The 24,441-nt window shown below is 35.0% G+C and overlaps 1 protein-coding gene across 2 annotated transcripts in view; it reads left to right on the top strand.

The window, feature by feature from the left end:
- Positions 1-24,441, top strand: part of LOC128552113 (uncharacterized) — a 59,789-nt gene that overhangs the window by 5,529 nt on the left and 29,819 nt on the right. For both annotated transcript variants that reach the window (XM_053533126.1, XM_053533125.1), the window contains exons 2-8: positions 822-992; positions 1,675-1,878; positions 2,578-2,829; positions 7,300-7,485; positions 7,970-8,131; positions 14,467-14,523; positions 22,662-22,755. In XM_053533126.1, the coding sequence (XP_053389101.1) occupies positions 822-992; positions 1,675-1,878; positions 2,578-2,829; positions 7,300-7,485; positions 7,970-8,131; positions 14,467-14,523; positions 22,662-22,755 (1,126 nt within the window). The remainder of the gene's footprint in view (positions 1-821; positions 993-1,674; positions 1,879-2,577; positions 2,830-7,299; positions 7,486-7,969; positions 8,132-14,466; positions 14,524-22,661; positions 22,756-24,441) is intronic.

Here is a 24,441-nt window from a genome sequence, read left to right as displayed (position 1 = left end):
TTACAGAGAAAAATATCGTAGACCTACTTTTAAAAAAGGACTACACACTATTTTCTATTAAAGATGTCCTTAAAAGTAAAAGTACCGGAAATAAAAAAAATACATCGTCATGAAATGCTTGTTACAATGTACTTTTAACTGTAAAAATAATATCACGTAAAGCAATTCACAGCACACCGTATCAAGAAATAGTATGGAATTTTAGCATTACTAAAAGGCAGCTTCACCAAACTGTAAGATATGGAATAAATGAGAATGCGGATGTAAATGAATAAATGTTACTATCATAAGTTTCATCCAGAGAGATCCAGAGGGATTGTGTAGAGGGTAAAATTTAGTTTGGCAAAGTTAGAGTTGCCATTATAAAATGAGCGGACTTGTATAGTTATAATATTTAACATTTTAATTTAGATATACTAGTCTTATTGGTACTTTCAATTCAGCACAATAATAGCATGGTCGTGTTACATGTTGATATATTCTCGATAGATCCTTTTTCAACTGTCTTCGCGACATTATAACTATATTTCCTGACAGCGGCTATTATAGCAAGACATTTCCATTTTCATGAAAAAAAAACACATCAAAATAAAAACATATATATCATATCATATATAAGTTTTAGAAATGACATGCTATGAGCATCATTTGCAATTATTTGTATTTACAAAGTTATGCTTTTCTGTCTCTGATCTTAGTACGTATTTCGTATTGAATATTCTACAAAGGCAGTTCAACATTATTACCCCAGATTCAATTATAATTTCGAATTTTGGCACTTTTACAAACATGTTAAAAGTATGTCATATTATTTTTTTTAGTTGATGGAAATTGGTCAGACTGGTCAAGGTGGTCGAAATGCTCTGTTACATGCGGTGTTGGTGTACGTTCACGAAACAGATCATGTGACAATCCACCGAAAGATAAATATGGCAAACTCTGTCAAGGATCATATACTGAAAGTTCTGACTGCGAAAACGACAAATGCGAAGGTAGCGTTGCCTTATCTGATCAGTGCTAAGTGTCCTTTCAGAAAACGAATCAAAATTGCTGTTTAACCGTTGAATACATCTTAAATTATTGTATAATTGATATCATAATTCAAGGAACTTTAATCTTTGTTTAATTTTGTTTAGTCATTTGCAGTGAAATTTTACAATTACAGAATCTCTAAACATGTAAGTGTAAAATCGATATTTGACATTACCATTTCTTATAGCGACATGTATTAAGAACAGAGCTTATGGAATCATTCCTACTACCTATTTAAAAGTCTTCGTTTCATTGTTTAAATGATTGAATTTTGATACCACTTTAGCAAATTTGTTTTATGAGATAAAAACTGCACTGAGATAATAATATATGTTTTAGACAAATGAAAGAGATCCCGTATGACTTTGGGTTGAATTTATATTCAACGATTTAAGCAAAAGTCAATTAATATGAAACTACATCTATTACGGTTTTTACAGTTCGCGAGAGACTTTATTTTTATTTTTATTATCGTATAATATCATAGCTGTCTCCTGAATGACTCGTATAGCTTTATGATATTTTGTACTAGAATAAGTATTTTCCCTATTGTCCGAGAAATGAATTCCTTTTTCCCTGATCAATTCTGTATAGGAATTATTGAAAGAAAAATCTAGTTGCTGCCAATCTTCTTGTTTATAGAGTGTCCCGCTCTCAAGCACACAAATGAATCATTATCGTTTTATGAATGCAAGACTGACGCCGATACGGGACTTAAAACATGTGAAATTTCTTGCAAAAATGGAACAATACCTGTTCTACGGTTAGAAGGATTTCAGACACTAAGATGTGGTCATGAAACAAATTATTACTGGCTACCAGGAAATGTGCAAGTTCCGTGCGTTGGTAAATATCCCGTTTAATTTTAGCTTTATGACATGAATTCCTATAAATAGTTGTTTTGTAATATACCCTACTGCTTGTAGATTGTATATAGGCTAGTATTCAAGGTTCAGAATTATCCTATAAATAGAATGATTATCTCAGAACGTAATGAAAACATTGTTTGAAAATCACTGTATCAATGTTTAAAACTATTATTATATTCATAGTTAAAATATGGATACATGTAACTGTGTTGATGCTAGAGTAAAAAATGATCAATTGATTTTGTCTTTTGCTTTTGTTCACTTAATGTCACACTGACATAATGATACGTCATATGATTTGAAGTTAGCGACCTTAATCACTCGACCACGGAGGCTCCTTAGGTGATCAGTGTCACAAGTCCAACGAAATTAGGTTATGCTGCCAGGGGAGAAATAACCCCATATCCCCCGAAGGAAACAAAACTGTACACATTCTGTTTAAAAATAAGAACAAAGCTCTGTTAGGAACAGCTACGTCAAAAGGACGTAACTCAATCTTACTAGGACACTACCGCAGCGTATGATGTTACTGATGAAAATATAGCATATGTAAAATGTACACTCAATAAGGATAATAATAATAAAAAATAAATGGACGAAACTTCGAACAGTGCTAAAATAAATAATGTGCTATTTAATTCTATTTACAATAGTATGTAGTGACATTTTCTTTCAGTTCCAAAGGTACCAGAAGTATTTGAGCTTGAAACTGAAATAACGTATAACTCGAGCATACCTAAAGAACAACAGCCTGAAGTTGAGGACCAAGTTAGGAAAAATATCAATGAAACGAGTTGCATTCAATCAAGTCATTGTAACACGACCATGAATTTTATACCGAACCAAGTTGGTGATTACACAGAAACAAAGTTGATTTTAACCTTTCACAGAAACCTCGACTATATTCAATTGGATGTGAATCCATTAGGTGAGAATGAGACCTGCGACATTTTAGAAACATGCGTATTTGAAATTCGTGACCATTGTTTGATAACATTGGGTTGACAAGTCGTAGAAAATGCACATTATGGTATTGATACATAACATAAAAGTACGGTGGTATGTTAAGGACATGCAATTATTTTTTAGGATTAAATTATCTTGAGCAATCAACATCTTATCTCGTGCGCACGACATCTTATCTTGAGCGATCAACATCTTATCTCGAGCGATCAACATATTATCTTGTGCGATCAACATCTTATCTTGAGCGATCAACATCTTATTTCGTGCGCACGACATCTTATCTTGAGCGATCAACATCTTATCTCGTGCGCACGACATCTTATCTTGAGCGATCAACATCTTATCTCGAGCGATCAACATATTATCTTGAGCGACCAACATATTATCTTGAGCGATCAACATCTTATCTCGTGCGCACGACATCTTATCTTGAGCGATCAACATATTATCTTGAGCGATCAACATCTTATTTCGTGCGCACGACACCTTATCTTGAGCGATCAACATCTTATCTCGAGCGATCAATATCTTATCTCGAGCGATCAACATCTTATCTCGAGCGATCAACATATTATTTTGAGCGATCAACATCTTATCTTGAGCGACCAACATCTTATCTCGTGCGCACGACATCTTATCTTGAGCGATAAACATATTATTTTTAGCGGTCAACATCTTATTTCGTGCGCACGATATCTTATCTTGAGCGATCAACATCTTTTCTCGAGCGATCAACATATTATCTAGAGCGATCAACATATTATCTTGAGCGATCAACATCTTATCTCGAGCGGTCAACATATTTTCTTGAGCGATCAGCATATTATATTGAGCGATCAACATCTTATCTCGTGCGCACGACATCTTATCTTGAGCGATCAACATCTTATCTTGTGCGATCAACATATTATCTTGAGCGATCAACATCTTATTTCGAGCGATCAACATATTATCTTGAGCGATCAACATATTATCTCGAGCGATCAACATCTTTTCTCGGTCATCTTATCAATATCTATTAAGGACCTTTGTGTGAATTCAGATCATTAGTAAAAAACATACGGCTGCCACCGTTTTTGTTTTTATTTAGATTATACTTATAACCGTTTCACATGATTGCAGGGTTAGACATTTAAATACGGAAACTGATAAAAAAGGCAGCAAAAAATCAGTGATGATGCAAAGAAATAAATTTAAGTCCTTGACAAAAAAAATAGTATGTAGGCTTCGCTATGGAAGCCCTGGAGGGACAATTGATTTCCGTACTTCCCACTTCTGACTTCTAACTTTTGCACTTCTCACTTCCAACTTCTTGACTTCCTACCTCTAACTTCCACACTTCTGACATCTAACTTCCGCACTTATGACTTCCAACTTCCCGACTTTCGACTTCTGATTTCCAACTTCCACACTTCTTACTTCCGACTTTTGACTTCTTACTTCCTTCTTCTACCTTTCGCACTTTTGACTTCTAACTTTCGCACTTCTGACTTCCAGCTTCCTGACTTCATACTTCCGACTTCCAACTTCCACACTTCTTACTTCCGACTTCCAAAAAAGGAAAATTGGCAGTCAGAAGTGCGGAAGTCGGAAGTCAGGAAGTTAGAAGTCAGAAGTGTGGAAGTTAGAAGTCAGAAGTGCGACAGTTAGAAGAGGGAAGTAAGAAGTTAAGAAGTCGGAAATAAGAAGTGTGGAAGTTGGAAATCAGAAGTCGAAAGGCAGGAAGTTAGAAGTCAGAAGTGCGGAATTTAGAAGAGGGAAGTAAGAAGTGTGGAAGTTGGAAGTAAGAAGTGTGGAAGTTGGAAATCAGAAGTCGAAAGTCTGGAAGTTAGAAGTGCGGAAGTTAGAAGAAGGAAGTAAGAAGTCGGAAGTAAGAAGTGTGGAAGTTTGAAATCAGAAGTCGAAAGTCAGGAAGTTGGAAGTCAGAAGTGTGGAAGTTAGAAGTCAGAAGTGCGGAAGTTAGAAGTAGGAAGTCAAGAAGTTGGAAGTGAGAAGTGCAAAAGTTAGAAGTCAGAAGTGGGAAGTACGGAAATCAATTGTCCCTCCAGGGCTTCCATACTTCGCCCATATATTAAACGATTTTCCTTGCTTTCCCTTAATTCATACATGCAACTTTTCTGTGCGAATTTATCAGTCGAACTGAAATTTGTTGCTGTTCTAACATGCAGTATGCATCATTGGTTATGTTCATTTGATTTTGAAGATAGGATGACCAATTATATGCATTGCTTTCCCAATTGATGTGATAAACTTGTACATGTACTTGTGGGAAGTTTAAATAACAGCGGAATAGGCGGGACCCTAATTAACAACTTGTCCGTATGTTTCACTGATGACCTAAATGCACACACAACAGGCCTTAATATATATAAATAAGATGTCGTGCGTTCGAGATAAGATGTTGATCGCACAAGATAAGATGTTGATCGCTCAAGATAATATGTTGATCGCTCGAGATAAGATGTTGATCGCTCAAGATAATATGTTGATCGCTCGAGATAAGATGTTGATCGCTCGAGATAATATGTTGATCGCTCGAGATAAGATGTTGATCGCTCAAGATAATATGTTGATCGCTCGAGATAAGATGTTGATCGCTCAAGACAAGATGTCGTGTGCACGAAATAATATGTTGATCGCTCGAGATAAGACGTTGATCGCTCAAGATAATATGTTGATCGCTCAAGATAAGATGTTGATCGCTCGGGATAATATGTTGATCGCTCAAGATAAGATGTTGATCGCTCGAGATGATATGTTGATCGCTCAAGATAATATGTTGATCGCTCGAGATAAGATGTTGATCGCTCAAGTGAATATGTTGATCGCTCAAGATAAGATGTTGATCGCTCAAGATAATATGTTGATCGCTCAAGATAAGATGTTGATCGCTCAAGATAATATGTTGATCGCTCGAGATAAGATGTCGTGCGCACGAGATAAGATGTTGATCGGTCAAGATAATATGTTGATTGCTCAAGATAAGATGTTGATCGCTCGAGATAAGATGTTGATCGCTCAAGATAATATGTTGATCGCTCAAGATAAGATGTTGATCGCTCAAGATGATATGTTGATCGCTCGAGATAAGATGTCGTGCGCACGAGATAAGATGTTGATCGGTCAAGACAATATGTTGATTGCTCAAGATAAGATGTTGATCGCTCGAGATAAGATGTTGATCGCTCAAGATAATATGTTGATCGCTCAAGATAAGATGTTGATCGCTCAAGATGATATGTTGATCGCTCGAGATAAGATGTCGTGCGCACGAGATAAGATGTTGATCGGTCAAGATAATATGTTGATTGCTCAAGATAAGATGTTGATCGCTCGAGATAAGATGATGATCGCTCAAGATAATATGTTGATCGCTCGAGATAAGATGTTGATCGCTCGAGATAATATGTTGATCGCTCAAGATAAGATGTTGTGCGCACGAGATAATATGTTGATCGCTCGAGATAAGATATCGTGCGCACGAGATAAGATGTTGATCGCTCAAGATAAGATGTCGTGCGCACGAGATAATTTAATCTTAAAAAAAAATAACAAATGTCCTAAACATACCACCGTATAAAAGTCATTATTTTGAAAATATAAACGTTTCTTCTGTATAACCGTCCGTCTGATAGTTACTGTATTTTGGAATAAGAAAAGAACCTTAGCTAGATTTGGAAATGTCTCATACCGCATATTGGTTAAAACTCTTTTTTCTACAGCAAGGTTTGCCTTGATTATTATTCAAATATCAAACAGTATCATGTGTATTATATATATGCATCTTATTTTGAAAAAGTCCTGGGGTGGCAATTGGATTTTTCACCGTTACTGTATAACACGACCTTCAGAGATATTTTATAACAGTCTTGGTACGAAATTGGTGTCTGCTGAAAAGATAATCCATTTTACTAAGTTTCTAATAACACTGAATAATAGAAGACACATATTAAACAGATATTTATAAGTTGTGGCATCAAAAACTAAAATCATTTTTATGTGATTTATAGTCACAGAAGATATCGAAAGTAAACTTCTCCCTCCGTTGCGTAACTGGCTTGCAAAAAAACGGGATGTTCCGTTGCATATCAGAGACCACTGAGTATTTATGAATGTGTAGTATAGTCTTATTGTACATAGGTCGAGAAATTGTTTTAATTACTGGAGGATTCTGACCCAACGAGAAAATATTTCAGAATCAACCACTTATATGATATATATAGTTCATTTAAATGTGCCGCTTTGTTTTTATATTTGCAAATTACCAATTTACTGTCATCATAGATGTAAATCCACATCTTTTGCATGGCTATAAATCAATTTAATTTCACAATTACCATGTAGTTACTTTCTGTTTAATACTGATTTTTAATACGACAAATATATTTATTTTATTTATTTATTATGTTCAGCATTTTCTGCATACTTCCAGTCCTCAATGAATTACAGAAGGTGTTTTCAGATCTTAAATCAACAGCAGAATATCTTAGGAATTACACCGAAAAGGTCTTCAATGTTAATACTAGCGGACGCCTTATACAAGCAGATGAACCATCACTTCATCTACAAGGATTTTTCAACTGCACGAAAGGACACATTTATGTAAATGGAGTTTGCGGTGGGTTTTAGATATATATGTTATTATCATAGTGCAGTTTTGATGACGCAATTTAGTAAATGCGTCTTTTCCAGCTATTGATGGTGTGGAGGAAAATCACTGGTGACTCTTCTAGCATTTTGCAGGTATGGGCGGGCATCTGTGAAGACCCAACAACCTTCCGTAAGCAATTGGAAGGCTTCTTTGCATGAAGAAATTTACACCCCAAGCAGGATTTGAACTAACATCGGTGAGGGGCAAGTGATTCAAAGTCCATAACCACAGGGTACGAAGACCACTATGTTTGACAAGGACTATTTTTGTGTTTTAGCTATTATATGATTGCCCCTACGCTACGTTGACATTGTCTTTTCTTATCATAAACGTTTAACCTTCCTTTCTACAGAATATAAGTGTAACACAACATTTAAGGATGCAAAAGTTTAAATAGAAGCATAACATTACTTTACGTTGACCTTTAACTGTCTTTCAATACTTGTTTCAGTTGGATGTCCAGATAGTACTTCCAAGAAAAGCCACAGGTGTGAATTCTGTCCAAAAGGAATTTTTCAAATGTTAAGAGGGCAAACAGCATGTATTAATTGTCCGCTAGCGCTAGGTCAAACAACTCGTACTCCTGAATCTTTTGATGAAGGGCAATGTTTCGGTAAGATTTTTTCATACACATTTTATCAATTATAATTATATTTAAGTTATACCTAGACCTTTTTGAAAAGATAACAATGTATATCATAGTTTTGTTTGTAACCTGCCTAACTTTAAAACTGTGTGTTAAAACTTATTAAAAGCACAAAATTATATATTTATCAAGAGATATATGTCACCATAACAAAGTATTCAGAAATCTTTCAAAAATAATAGAGGATATTTATTTGTTTCAGTGTATGATTGAAATATATTTCATCGAATGAACACAATATGAACATAATTGAAATACATTTCAATCTTACACCGAAAAAAAATATTGTTTTCATTTTATATTTTCAATAGTTTTTAACAAAATATATATCTGTTTTACTCGTACAATGTCATGAGCTTTGCATCCTGACGTTATTATGCCATGATGTCACGTTATGTATGTAGAACAACTATAAATAGTTTTTGCGACGTTTCAAGATTTTTGTTTAGATTTTATTACCATTGAACATATAACTTTATGATGATGTTACTATTTATAACTCTTTCATTAGTGATAACATACATAACTATATAAAGGTATCTGGTCCGCGTTTCATGGGGAGTCTTAAGTTAGTACTAAGTTCTAGGACCTAGGACCAAAGTTAATATGGAATAAGTTTGCACTTAAGACCATTTCAAAAACATAACAATCTTATCTTTAGTCACAGACTTAAACCTAACTTTTGACAATTTGTTCTCTCAAATAGAAGTTAGAAATATATAGCGTACTGTATGGCTTATAACATTTTGTATTTGAAATTTTGCAAATTACTGCCATTAAGTATAAGGCATTCGACAATAAGCATGACGCACAAGTAATCCACGCACATTAACCTTTCATACAATTCAGTGTTGTGTAAAATATCAAGTACATGTGTTTGTGTTTGGGTTTAGTGCCTTTTCCAACAATTTCTCAATTATATAAAGGACGCAGTGAGTTCAATGCCAAACTTTATAGCGTGTGAAAAAAAATGAATATAGTGTATACATATTATCGAGTTGAAAATTCGTATTACTTTTTGGAACCGGTGTTGTTTGGGGTTCTTCCAGTACACTACGCACATAGTAATTTATCGGAGTCTGTAGACGCTTGCGTTTTGTTTTGATGTCAGTTTCGAATGTACTGCCTGTACAATAGGTACAAGCTTTGGGGTCAAATTTAACAGACATTGAACTTTGAAAAGTACATATTTCTCTTTTCCCCTTTTCACATATATTTCATCCGCTATCTTAAAAATTACCGACCACAGTTTAACATTTCGGGGGGAAAACTATTGGCTGTACAAAATGATGAATCTCGGAGAATTATCAATAAACATCAAAAAGGTTCCTACTACCATCCATTCTCTATGGAGTTAAAAGATTATCATGAAAAACAAGTCATAGACTGTTAACTTAGCAGTTCAATAAACAGGAGTTTTCGAGGATTTCGACAATCCGTGTTTTTCTTTGAGTAAAATTCTGATCATTAACTTTTAAAAATGGTTTGTCTTTTGAATTTAAAACAAGCTTTGTACATGTAAATAATTGTTTGTCATTCTTCCATACTAGACGTCTGTCATGGCAGTATTTGTGCCTGCAGGTTGGACCCATTCTTCCTTCCAGAAAGAACCATAATTTGACAATAATGTCAATAAAAAGAATTACAATAGTCATTGTCTACGATCCCAGAATTACGTAAATTTTAATCTCTATAAACTTTCGAATTGGGACAACATTAAGTCCTCAATTCCAAATATTCACACGAAAAGAGACACAGTTTCTTAGATTATAAGCCTAATGAGATTCTGTTAGGTTTACAATTTTCGCAGTCCAAGCTTCAATTTGAAGCATTTATCATTTGTGACTGGTTTATATGATCATAAAGTATGTAAAATTGTTGATAAGTACGTTTTATTATGAATAACCAAAATTATTCAAATACATTTTTCACTTCATCTTAGTGCAGATGTAAATCTATACCGAACATCCTTTGTTTAGAATATTTGTCGAGTTAGTTTTCACATGTCGAGATTAAATCTTAAAGCAGTCTAAGAAATAACAAACTTATATTGCATTCAGAAATCATGAATTATCGTTAATACAAATAATTGTAATAGCACTACCAGAATAGAGAGACAGAGAGAGAGAGAGATACGCCATACTGACACAATATCACACAAATTCATATAGCACATGTTATAACACAGATATCACAGACATTTTGGTGACTAGAGCACTTTTATGACATATAAAAACACAGGATAACCTGTAAAAGTCTTACGGCTTATTTCCAACAGGGTTCTTGAACATATTGTCATAATGGACAAAAGTTTTTAAATATAATATAGATAATAATAATTACAGTTTGTGCAGTATTAGTGCACAAGCATGTTGTCAGCACATCGACATGCATATAATACAGGAACAACGTTATCACAATAAAAATCATATATCACATAAAATCAACATTTGACTAATACCACGCCTTTAAATTTTTATGGGGCACTGGTAAATTTTCAAGGGAGCTCTGTCTTTATCATATAAGTGCTGCCTCATTGGAATATCATGCCATAGTCTGATAGACCAGTGACATGAAACCCAAACAAATCGCATTATGGCCAGTCCTAGTACTATCATCAAGCAAGGAAGCTACTAGAACACCTTTTCAGGTCTTTGGTGTAACGTGACCAGGGATCAAATCTACGACCTTCTTCACTTGAAGCAGGAGCTCTACATTAGGCTATCAAAGTGGTTGAGGCAATATAATGTCAAATACAAAGCTGAATTTCCAGAAAATGAAGATTTTGTATAGGCAGACTGTTAGCTCATTTGGTAGAGTGCTTGCCCTGTAAGTAAGGGGTCCCGAATTCGATCCCCAGACTGGCTGCATTTTTTTCACCCCGTTATACTTCAGGCCTGACCGGGAATCGAACCCGGAACCTCTCACACCTAAGGCGAACACTCTACCACGTCGCTATAAAATCTAGCTCAATAGCAAGGAAGTATAAGTGCACCCTTATACTCTACCCTACTACATACACCCCCTCCATTTTAGAATTCGTCCTCGAATTCCAGAAGTTTGAACCTCTGTGGGACGTTCCAAGGTGTCCATTCGTATATACTCGTGAGTTATTTACGTTGGGCACCAAATGTAACAGGCTGAAAATACTTCAGGCCTGACCGGGAATGGAACCCGGGACCTCTCACACCTAAGGCGAACACTCTACCACGTCGCTATAAAAGCTAGCTCAATAGCAAGGAAGTATAAGTGCACCCTTATACTCTACCCTACTACATTATATTCTGTGCCCAGATCGGGTCGATGACTGTATTTACTCCTTCGATGATTTTGTCCCATTCCAGGGTGAAATTTATATAACTGTGAAGTGTGACATGGTATAGGACTTGATTACTACAAAGAGGATTTTGGGACATATCCACTTTCAATAAATACTCTACATTTATTAACCCCCACCCCCCCCCCCCCCCCCCCCCCCCCCCCCCCCCGCCGCACACACACAAGTTTTTCGGTTTGTTTGTTTGTTTGTTTTTTTTGTTGTTGTTGTTGTTGCTGTTTTTGTTTTGTTTTTCTTAATTAATTATTGTTATAATTCATCTATGTGATTGTTACAAGCGCATCCTGCCTATAGAAATCCTATCAGGAAGTGTGCATCGGCAATGTGCTTTATAGCCGAGAGGATTTTTGTTGGCAGCCTGTTTATAAGCTCAGTCGGTAGAGCAATCGCCTCGTAAGAGAGGAGTCCCAGCTTCAAGACAGGCACTGACTGAACATTTTCTTACTTCTGAGACAGTAAGTTGTGAAATATAAAAATCAAAATTTCGCTGTGTACTAAATAGCATTAGAATAAGTATAAGGATACTTTTAAACATAACTGCACACAAGTCACAATACATCAAAGTTTTTTTCTGTTTTTTTTTATTTTTTACATTTCAGTACCAGTATTTCTGTGACGAAACACAGACATAGTCAAACGTCTACTGTAGATGATTAATGTTGTCTTTAAAGTTTTGTAGTATGCAGGACAATACAGAACCATTTTAGAAACATTAAAAAACTTTTGAACATGTTGTTCTTTTGACACATGTTTTAAGAGCATAATTAATGTCCCTAGCAATAGACAGTCAGTGTTATTTGGATTACTTCCCTTGAAATTAAGATAACTTCCAGCTCTTCAAAAGTGTGCTATCACCGATGTCATACTTGCGAACTCCAATACAAAACTAGCACCGACTACTGCTATGGCGTCTATTGTATAGTCAGACAATTGCCATGCTGTTTCTTTGAGAAAGACTTTGAGACAGTCAAACGTTTGTCACAAGAAATCTCAGAAAAAAAGTTCAACGCACAAGTTGAGATTTTACTGAGAGTGTTTTTGTGAAAGACTTAGTACTGTCCATGAAACGCAACCCAATATACTAAAATCAGAACAACAGACTAATCAGTCCACGATCAGATGCCAATTACTTTTCTATGCTTTATTGCAACATTTAGAAAAAAAATTCCAACAGAAACTGAAACGCTTTACACACTTGATCATAGATCCACGAGGTGTACTTGTTGAATTTTTTATCAGCAAAATATGCACCTGGTTCGTTACATGCAAGATTATAAGCATTTTGTCTTGCAAATATTTAATCAAAGATAGCTACAGTTTTCGTTTATGATATTATGAAGTAAATTAAAATAAAGGGTTCACAAATCGTAAGTGTTTATAATGAAAGACACGTGGTGTTTATTTTATATTTTTAACAACACTAGGAATTCTTGATGAACATTGTCAAACAGAAAAACAATGCTGTCATATACTTTAGAGCAATTCCTCGGCCTGAGATACAGCTGCATAAAATGTATGGGTATGGATTATAATATTGTCAGCTTCTTCATAAACTTTCTTTAAAGAAGAAATAGATGAAGACGTTAAACACAACAACATAACATACCAGCCAGAATTTTAGTATGATAATCTGTGGCTAGCCATCCTTTAACGAAGCTTACGTTCAATATTTCCATTTTTATGAACATTATTAAATTTAACGTCTTCTTAAAACTAATACCATAATGTAAAGGAGGTTTCCTAACCAATTATCACTAAAATGTAATAAATACTATTGAAGATATGACCTGTGGTTGATTATCTATGAAAGTCTGACAGACAAATACTATGTGTTAAAGATAAAAAGGGATAACATGCATATTCTTTGATTGCCTGATGTGTAAGACTATTTGTAAGGTGAGATGAATGGAATTCACGAAATAATGTATGAAAATGTTTTTTTCTTGGATTAAATTTAGTTTGAAACTTAATTAAGATATTGGTGGTAATGTTTGAGTATAAATGAAGTATGATTTATAAGATTTTTTGGAAATACACATAACTTCAGTATACAGTTTGTTGGTAAATCTAGAAGTAATAACAAATGCGTTCTTGAAACAATTTACTTACGGTTAAGAAAATCTTGTCATGTTTTTGATCAAGTAAATATTTGACTAGTAGAGCAAATGACGTATAAAATGAGTATATTTCTAATTTTATATTTAAACATAATAACAAACTATACATACATTGTGCTGTTCAAGGGGACTGAAGCCAAAGGCCTTCGGTGTAGTTTAAACAATACCACCGTACTTTATATTCAGATGGTATGCTTTTGTATATCTTGTAAATATAATGCATGCATGTTATACATGTATGCAAGCTTTTTTTATCTTTTACAATTCTCTTTTTGTCCGCCTGATGTTTTCCGGTATATCTTTACCCGCCGCTTTGTGTTGTGTTTTGTTCTACCCGAAGAATATCTTTTGAACCGTTACACTAATTCATTGATCTTAAGTACGATACATGGAAAATATTGAAATATAATTAGCTGCTGCTCAGATTTCAGATTTTAACACTACCCTATGAAATATTTTTAGTTTTAAATAATCCATGACACAATGGTTTGTCTCCACTCAAAGTGCTTACATTTAATTTTATAAAAGGTAGTTGTTCTTATAATGTCTGCTGCTTTTGTTGTCAAGTATGTAGTTCCTTGTGGCATTGCATATAACTAGTGATTCCTATATATACAAAGAATCGTTCACTGGTTGGAAGTTTGGGGTTGAAATAACCGTCTCGAGTGTAACTGTTTAGGCCGTAACGATGTTTTGCCGAGTTGACTGAAAACAGTTGCCCGAGAGCCGGATATTTTTATCCACACCTACAACCAGTGATATTTTTTTCTTACATATCGTATTTGATCAAAAAAAATGTTAATCAAAAATAAAACACTACATGTATATGAGTTTCACCACAATTTCAGAGTACATATCTGAAGTCACTGACGAAACAGGCTCGAACTCGGAGTCATCTCTTTCAGGTATAGTATTTATCTATCCCGCATCCTCTGACCAACAGCAATATTTGGAATAATTGAGAATTTAAAGGTCTCTCAAAAATTTTTAAGTACATTTCCCACATTAAAGTTTTAACAATACTCAAAGCGCTAAAGTTTATCATCATAGATGGTATTTACAATTTGTCCAAAAAAAGTAACAATTTAACAATTCTCAAAACAGAAAATCATATGGCACCATACACGCAAATTATATATGTTAATTAAGATGACTATCATATGAGTGTATCAGTTGATAACCAAAATGTTACAGTACGTCAAACTTGTCATATTGTTATATTACCTTCGCCTTTTTCGAGCAATGAAATTATTCTAATGTGATAAACAAAATTGATTGTTCCTTGTTAAAACGCAGAGAGGGTGAGACCTATTTATCTCAAATAAAGTTTTCTTCCGACTATGTAGCCATATCAATGGAAAGAGTATTGATTCTCCTGTCCAACTGATCGGGGAAAAACACGTTTAATTACCAATTGAAATACATGTATACTGGCTGAAAAATAGCTCAATCTACCTGCAATGTTCGCGAAGAGCGGAGGGCGTATCATAAAATACGCAGACTGCTTGGCATCAGCGCAACATAAATTAAAACCGACTAAGACAAAGTGTACGGGGACAGTGCGCGGCCATACCGTACTATTGCCCGATGGGTATCTCTTTTAAAGAGGGAAAAACCAGCACCAAAGCTCAGACCCATCCTGAGCTTCTCGGACTGCTGCGTCTGACAAAGACATTGATGCTGTAAAAGCAATAATCAAGAAAGATGCAAGATACACAGTGGAACAGATAGGGGAAATGTCGGACCTAATTCGTCATTGATTTTTTTTTATTTTAAAAGAAAGGTTAAACCTGCGTAAGGTTTGTGCACGCTGGATAACGCTTTTATCGACCACTGAGCAAAAGTGGGAAAGGGTTAGCTTGGGAAGCCGTTGATAATATCTGTGCTTTGTCGAAAGAAATAATACATAGTATCTATACATTGATCCGACTTAATTTCCACTTATTGTACAACATCTTGATGGCTATGACGCAAACTTAAGTTTATTGACATATTTAAAAGTTATTACAAATTGCTGGAAAAGCTATGAGAGGTTTAACCTGGTATTTGTCTATGGCATGAAAATGTTTGGAATTCTTCGGTATACGATTCCGATCTGTCTATTTCCGTGAGAAATCCGTTTTTTTTAATTTTTTAACCTTGGATTATTGCTTCGTTCTTTATCAGACACTCACATATTTCGGGTGAAATATAGGTGTCGCTGTGGTCGGAAAACAGAAATTGTTACAAGTGATGAAGCGTGGCTGTATTTTTCGAGTCCGAAATAATAAAATGTAGGTAAGTGAAAATGACGAGAGGCCCCTTAATGCGGAGCAGAAGCGTCAGGCGGGTTATATATCCTGTTCTTTGACTCAGATGGAATTGTGACTCCAGTCTCTGTCCCGGAACGCAGAAGTGATACTGGTACATTTTACAGAGAAGATGTCTTCTCTGCTGTTCTCGGCCTCTATACAGCAAAGGACAGGGACGCATGACATGCTACATGACAATACTCCGACTCATCGCTCAGCCAAGATCAGGAAGGAATACCTCAAGGACAAGTATTTTGAGATTTTACCACATCCACAGTATAGCTCTGATCTCCCCCTTGTGATTTTTGGTAGAACTCATAATTAAATTATGCTTAAAGGAGCTCCGCTTTGAAACGCGCAGTTAATACACAGTTTACCTAAAGAGCGCTTCCAACATGCATTTTCGGGGAGACTTTTGCGCCTCGCCTGGAAAAGTGTGTACAGTCAGGTGGAGAGTGCTTTAAATGTCTCACCTAGTCATTTCTTGGAAAATGACTGAGGTATGGATATCCCGTCACTGTTGCCACTACTTTTTAAACGTCCCTCTTATGTTATCAATTTTAACATTTAAACACCATGCGGTTATATTCACGATGCCTTGGCTAAACTTCGCAAATAACTACTATCTACATTGTTATTTCGTGTCCTTTAAAAAATGTCAAAGCTTCTCGATGCTCAGTTTATATATCATATCGTCTATAGCACTGTCATAATACTATAACGAATATGCGTGATCACTCTAACATCTCGAGATCTCAAATTTACGATGGATCTATCACTCGGAGTCTTTAGATAGCTGCAAATATAGGCTACAAGACCCATTGTAATCAAAACAAATTATGTTTGAGATGAACACCCTACAGACAGAGTTCGCTGGATAATAAATCTCGAATAAATCACTGTTTTCCTTTTAGATCTAAGCACATCTGTGCTATTTAAGTGCGTTCTGATTGATTCTATTTATAGAAGGCGTTTCTGATTGGGCTAAATGTTTGAATAGTATTTCACAACGATACTTTCTCTAAGAATATTCTGACCCTCTTTAACAATTGTATATCCATTTAACAATTACAAATATTAAAAAAGAACTAAATAGCTAATCAAAGAGCATTTCAAATACAACAAATGTAATTGCGGAAAAACAAAATTCTCTTTTTCCAGTTCAAGTGGCATTTTTATTGTGGACCTATACTTGATGTTTCGGTAGCATTTTCAAGCAGTTTTTTGCAAATAAAGAAATGTAAAGCAACCTTGTTACAAATATGTTCATATTTCAGCTGGTTGACAGTTTAGAAAATGTTCCATAGTGTTGACATGCCAAACAAAACTCTTTCTTAGAAGATACATGGTCCCTACCTACCTTTCTTTTTTTATGTTTTTTTTTTTTTTTTTTTTTTTTTTTTTTTTTATTGTTGTTTAAACGTCATTTATAACAAAAAAGTTAGTAATTATTTGTTAATGTTAAAATGGGCCGTGCTACGTGTGCCAGATCACAGAAGATTGTTACTACAGAACATATGGAAATTCATTTAATACTGTCCTGCCTATAGCAAAACATTGGCAAACATTCATATTTGTCCGAATATGAATAAAAGTGGGCTATCTTGTTTTGATTTTAATAGAAAATGAACTTTTAATTGCAGTTTTGCTGCCAAAATTGATAAAAACCAAAACATTACATTTTCACCGTTTTTGATCTGTATGTTTGTAAACGCATATACATAGACTAAATTCTGCACATTAAAACATTTTATAACTGTCACAGTTGAAATTGGGCATATTTAAAGGTTGTGTGCAAATTAAGGTACAAATGACAAAATAGAACAAAACCATGCTTTAAGTAGGCCTAGGTTAACTGGTTAAAAGTTAAGTCACGACAACTATTTTGGTATAAATTGTCACAGCGACAGGCGTTACTGAAAATACCATATAGCCTTGAACACTGATTTTACCAAACTGAAATTTAAGACAGTTTCATGCAATTTAGTTCTTAATACTGTACAAACGAACTTATCATTGCAATAAAAACAGTTTTCCTCATTGGGTAAAAAGTAATAGAAATAGTAATAAAGGAGCACTTCCCAGAAGAAGAAAAAATCTCATTATTTTAGTTAAAGAGGTATTTTAATGTTTTATGTACGTCAATACTGTTTTCTTTTATCGTTGTGGACCTACACTTGGTATTTTGGAGATCATTTGCATTTATAGAAATGTAAACAAACCTTATTACACCTGTGTGCACACCCCTACTTCAGCTCTACGTTTGTTCAATAGCGTTGACATGTCAAACATACACTTTTCTTAGGAACGAAATAAAAGTACTTGAAACGGCTATTCATAAGAAAATTCAGCTAAATATCATCATGTATTTTCGCAGTGTGCTTTTACGTTACGATCATGTTAACTTAATGCATACACGCGGCAAAAAGGCATGTGTGTTCTGTTCTATTTAAACTAGATACTGTTATGTTTATAAATATACTCTGAATATAATTTTAAAGCTACATCTTTAACTCAAATATATTATCTTTAGATATCAACTTTAAATGTACAAGTATACAAAACTAGATGTGAATGTATAGCTTCATTCGCAATTAAATGTCACGTAGAACAATAATTTGTTACATAAAGTACAAAATTAATAGTGTGGTTATTGAAATATTTATTAAGGGCAGTTACAGATTTAATTGTATGGGGGTCGGTAGGCACTTTTTGAAAAAACCCACCATCCATATTTTTTTCCTCGAACCCCACTACCCATGATTTTTAATTTTCCTCCAACCAACTACCCATAATTATGAATGTTCTACTAACCCCCACCACCTATAATTATTAAATATACAAAAATCGAAACATGGAGAGGTCTATTGTTATAACCGACGACGGTAGTATTTACCGTTTTCCCTTTCTGTATCTCAAAATCGTCACCAAATTACTTCATTCCGTTTCGAAAATCTGCCGTAAGAATAGAGAAATGTCTATACCCCACCCACCTGATTTGTTATAAGCTCACCCGAAAACATGTTCGTTTACCGCTTCCGTCCTAGCACTTCAAGGAGTGAGTCGCCAGAACAAGTGAAACAATCGTCATTACATGCCTGTTAGTGTTTAAACATCTTCTCTTTTTGAAAGTGGAACATTATAAATATAATATCAAGAACTAGAATGAAAAATATTATAAGATCCTGTGAGGGACGAACAGACACGATATAATTCTAATTTTCATTTGGTTGAAGAGTATTTTGTTTACAATTACATGAAAGGTTCAGCACCAAAAATACAAAGAAGAAACGGCTGCTTCCGTATCTATCAAGATGGTCCGATATTTACGCATATTTAAGTCGGATTTTCATTCGTGTTATTATTCACGTTTTCATCTTAACGTTCACATAGATCTGTAGGTGTGTTCAATCAAGCATTAAGAAAATCTTCCGAAGAATGTACGAAAATATATATATCGATCTAGCACAGTCTCTACTAAAATGTGGTTTCGGAAGAATCATGGCGAGTCATTAAATGTTTTAAAACATACATGTATCATGGACTGACGCCAACAAGACTTGTGATTTCTTTGGACAGAAAAAAACTCTGCGGTCTTGACCAATTTTTATTGCGGCCCGAGTTTGATTCCCGACTCGAGCATGTTTTTTCTCTCTCTCTCTCTTTTGATTTGGCATTTAAAGACAGATTCGAGACAAAAACTCATGTTCTAATGTTCAAAACATGACTAAACTTCAAAGGAAAATCTGGATGTCATGGCCTTTAAATGGCAAACCGCGAAAGTAACAGATTGTGGTGATCTTTCTTCACATACTGTTTAACGTATAATGGAAATAATTAAGACTGGTAATGTTTAGGAAAAGATATAATATGTTGGTAATGTTTAGGAAAAGATATAAAATATTTCGCAAGTCACATTTTTTTTTCAACGTAAAATAAGTTTTAAAAAAGGTTTCTTTTTACGATGCTGGCTTTGTCATTAATACTTCAACTACAAAAAAAAATCCCATATTTATGATCGATATGTTTATATTTGCATTAATCTGGGGGAAAAATATGATTGGAAACTAATACAAGATAAGTTCACCTTGCAAATCAAGTAACACGTGGCCTATGTTTTTTTATCATGCTCAACATAAAGCATGCAGGTATCTTAAAGAATTTGATGTTTCGCGATCTTTTACAGTTTAGCTTTGCATTGATGCATAAGCGATTTAACGGGAAAATTTGACACAAAAATAGTCAAACCGCATGTGCAACAGTATGAATAGTTCAAATACATGTTAGGCAACGTTTAGCAATGAAAACATGTGTGTAATACTGCAGTAAATATGTTTGTGTGTAACATTAGTGACTTCCCATGATTATATTATAAACGAGAATGATTGTCGGGAATATTATGATGTTGGTATCTTAGCAAATTACACATTTTCTTGTAAAAAAGGGTTTCTGAATCGGCTAGTGCTTCACAAATTTATTGAAATGTCTGAGGCAGATATGTCCTAAATATGGATGATGACGATATGTTAATTCCATCGGCATCGGATAATGAAATCGGTACCATTGATTTTATGTGAAATTGCTCGAGGATCTTGTACATCTGTTTTAAGTATTTGTGCAGCATGGACCAATTCGACTTGTATCAGGGAAAATGATCTACATGAACACGGGTACTAAACAGTGCCTGTGGTACCGCCTGTGCCGTCGAGGAATGAAGGCACTTTGCGTCAGGTACCGCAGGTACTTCGCCAATGTTTACAAAACGAGCGAGATCGGTGAGTGATTGTTGTCATTTTTGTCATTCTGTTACTACATGGAACATTTTTTTCAAAAATCGGGGAATGTAGCGGGGTGTAGATGTATCTTATGTATATAGCCATGCTAAATTTTGTGGCAAATGATCCATTTCCTAGAACCGCAAGGACAAATGAGTTGGGAATGAAACGTGAATTTTTTCACATCAGTGACTGTTTAGACCCACTTCTTTTCGTTGACCCAAACCAAAATGTCTCTGCCATCGAAAATTATTTTTATAAATAAGATGTTATCTGCCAAAACATAAAATATGTCCAGAAAATTCCGAATTTGAACGTTATGCCACTTTTGGAAAAGTGCCACAGGCATTTCGACGATACTGCAGCCCCTTCGAAGTGCCACAGGCACTTCTGAAAGTATCGGTGCATAAATTTTGCCCAAAGCTAGACAAACAGACAAAAGGAAGAACAGAAAAACAGAAGGGCAAAACCTAATGTCCCCATAATACTGTAATAATTTGACTTTATAGTATTGTAAAATAAAAATGACAAAACATTTCTTACGCTTTAAATATCCATCCATTATGTGGCACATTTCTGCCACGAGATAGGTAGGTAGCTGTCGCGATACTTTAAGAAATTATCGTGATAAAGCGAAGTTTTCTAACAAGAGTCTCAATAGTCAAAATTTACATTACAATATCGATACCATTTGTGTAGGTGCCCGTTGTGGACAGCTGCCATAATGTTGTACGAATGCGAGTTATTGGAGATTTGGTTAGTTATAGGCCAACTTTATGTCCCGATATTTTCAGAAATGCCCGCGGCACCTCGAAGGGGCTGCGGCATCGTCGAAATGCCTGCGGCACTTTTCCAAAATTGGCATAACATTCATATTCGGAATTTTCTGGACACATTTTATGTTTCAGCAGATCACATGTCATTTAAAAAGATAATTTACGATGGCAGAAAAGACATCGTTTGGGTCAGCGAAAAGAAATGAGTCTAAAAAGTTACTGATGTGGAAAAAAATCACGTTTCACTCCCAACTTATTTGTCCTTGCGTTTCTAGGAAATTGATTATTTGCCGCAAAATTTAGCATGGATATGTACATTAGACATGTACACACCGCAACATTCCCCGATTTTTTAAAAAATGTTCCATGCAGTAACAAATTGCAAAACCATTCCACGTCGGCACAGGCGGTACCACAGGCACTGTTTAGTACCCGTGATGAAAACAGTTTTTATTTTACTCTATTCACGTAACTGGTGTATGATAGAACATTTATTTATACGCGTCACGTGCCAGTCAGAATATACGAGTGGGAATGAAAGGCGGGAAAAATGAAGTATCAATCGGTCTTCACAGACTATATTGACTTCTATACAAGTAAATAATCGGTGACACGATTCTATTACGTCAAGATATGTTGACTGACATACACTGACTGCAAATTCAACGGGAACGACAGAAATAACAAAATATTTAATGAACAGTTCTAAATAATAAAAATAATATTTCTTAGATCGGTGATGTCAAAATTGCGTTCCGTGAATCGCGGTCAGTAAAGTAGCGACCTGTAGATAAAAAGAAAGGAAAATGTACGTAATCACCTAACACAGGTGATCAAACAACCACCCACCCATATTTTTTATATTTTTACAATCAACCCCCCCCCCCCCCCCCCCCCCCCCCCCTTTCATAAAGACGACTTTTGTGAGGACAACCATCCATAATTATGATTTTCTGATGGACCCCACCACCCATAATTATGATTTTCCGATGGACCCCACCACCCGTAAATAAAATATTCGGTTGCCGTCCGAACCCCCACCCCCACCCCCCGCCTCCCACCCACCCCCTATACTGTTAACTCTAGAATTACTCTAATTTAGTAATATCTTTACCTAATATGCAATATTGTTCATACACAAAAGTACAGTTACTTTATATTTACATAAGTACTCTTGAGAGCTTTAACATTTGTTTTGCAGAAACATACATTGCAGTCATAATATCTTCATTAGTTACTGTATTTGTTGGGGTCCCCGGATTTGTAGGTTGCGTCTGGAAGATAAAGAAGATAAAGTAAGTGTCTTATTATCTGTGTTATCGTTGAAATGATAGAGCATATTAAGTTATATTACATGGAACTATATAGAAAAAAAATCTTCCTTTTCAGTTATTTAAAATATTATGATTTTTAACATAATGATATCTATTTGCAGTCAGGCTTGAAATAACACTTTTTACCAAAAGAAAAATACCTTTTCAGGATGAAAATGTGTGTAAATACGTTCGTGCGTTTGTGCGAGCGTCCATGCGTGCGTGCGTGTGCTAGTGTTCGGGTTGAACGTCTTTTTTCAACAATGTTTCAATCATATATGTGTTAGACCGCAGCAAGTGAGCACATTGTCAATTTTATATTTTTTCATCATTGGAATATCAAGAAGTTGACACGTGACATAATACCTCACCCAATCACATTATACTGAGAATGAGCTGAGTAGTCCTAGAAATATCCTCTTAATGCTGACACATAATGCTGAGCGCCAAGCGAGAAAGTAATAAGTACCATTTCCCACGTCTTTGGCATAATGCGGCCAGTGAGTGAGCCCGTGACCTCCCACACTCAAAGCAGGTGCTCTGTTTACCTTAGTGGCCAAATTGTAGACACTACAGATGACATAGTTTCAGACTTTACCTAGATTTCATAATAACAAGATACATTTGCTAAAAGTTTACTGCATACAATTTTAGGGTTTGAAGTAATTTATGACTAAATAAATCTTTTGTTTACATTGTCTACATTGTCTCTTCAGGAAAGCGAAGCAAGAGTAGCTAATCCATCATTTTTCTAAACTTTTTAAAATACAGTATATAACAGGGAAATGTTTGTTTCATGTTACCTTCAAAATGTATATTACTTATTTAACCTTATCTTATCTGGCTGAGGGCTCTCTATCATTTGTCTTTGTGACTTTCTTCAATTATTTCTAAGATAGTCCAGCTCAAAATATGATTTGAACTTTATAAAGACCGACATTCTGATCATATTTAATGAATATCAGTTTAAATCAGGGGCATCTGGAGTATTAATACGATATAACAATGATTCGACATGATATTGAACCCTAAATGGCCCCGTTTTAAACGTAACTTACTTTCAGGCAAAACTTCCGGCCATATTATATGTAGATCATGTAGAAATTGTGGTCTCTTGAGTGTTAAGAATGTATTCTATGACTTGACCCTGCTATCTTGTGTTTGACCTTCGAAGACCTGCTTTTAAATGTGATATTTACGGAAGACGTTCGTGGACCTGAAAATATATAAGGACAGGCATTCTAATAAAGTTTATTATTGATATCAGGCGGAAAAATTTGACCTCTAGAGATTTGATAATGTTTCCTTTGATTTGAACTAGTGGCCTAGTTCTTTATCCTAGATGACCAAGTTTGAAAACAGACCAAAAACGTCAAAAGATATATATATATATATATTGACTAGGTGACATGGTGATTTGACAAAAAACGTGGCCACTGTAGTGTTAACAATGTTTGTCTACGATTTAACCAAGAAACCATACTTCAGTTATTACAGATGCCAGAGTCTCAAACTTGGCCTGGACTTCATAAACACAAACATTCTGAAATGAGTCAGTGAACAGCATGAACAACATCTGTAGCCTACATAGTGTTAGCAATGTTTTTCTATGATTTGACTTAATCTTATTTGTTTAATCTGAAAATCTCATTGTCAAATTTGACCTAA

This window comes from Mercenaria mercenaria, unplaced genomic scaffold (genome assembly GCF_021730395.1).
Source record: "Mercenaria mercenaria strain notata unplaced genomic scaffold, MADL_Memer_1 contig_2055, whole genome shotgun sequence".
Lineage (NCBI taxonomy): Eukaryota > Metazoa > Mollusca > Bivalvia > Venerida > Veneridae > Mercenaria > Mercenaria mercenaria.
This window is presented reverse-complemented; position numbering and strand designations above follow the sequence as displayed.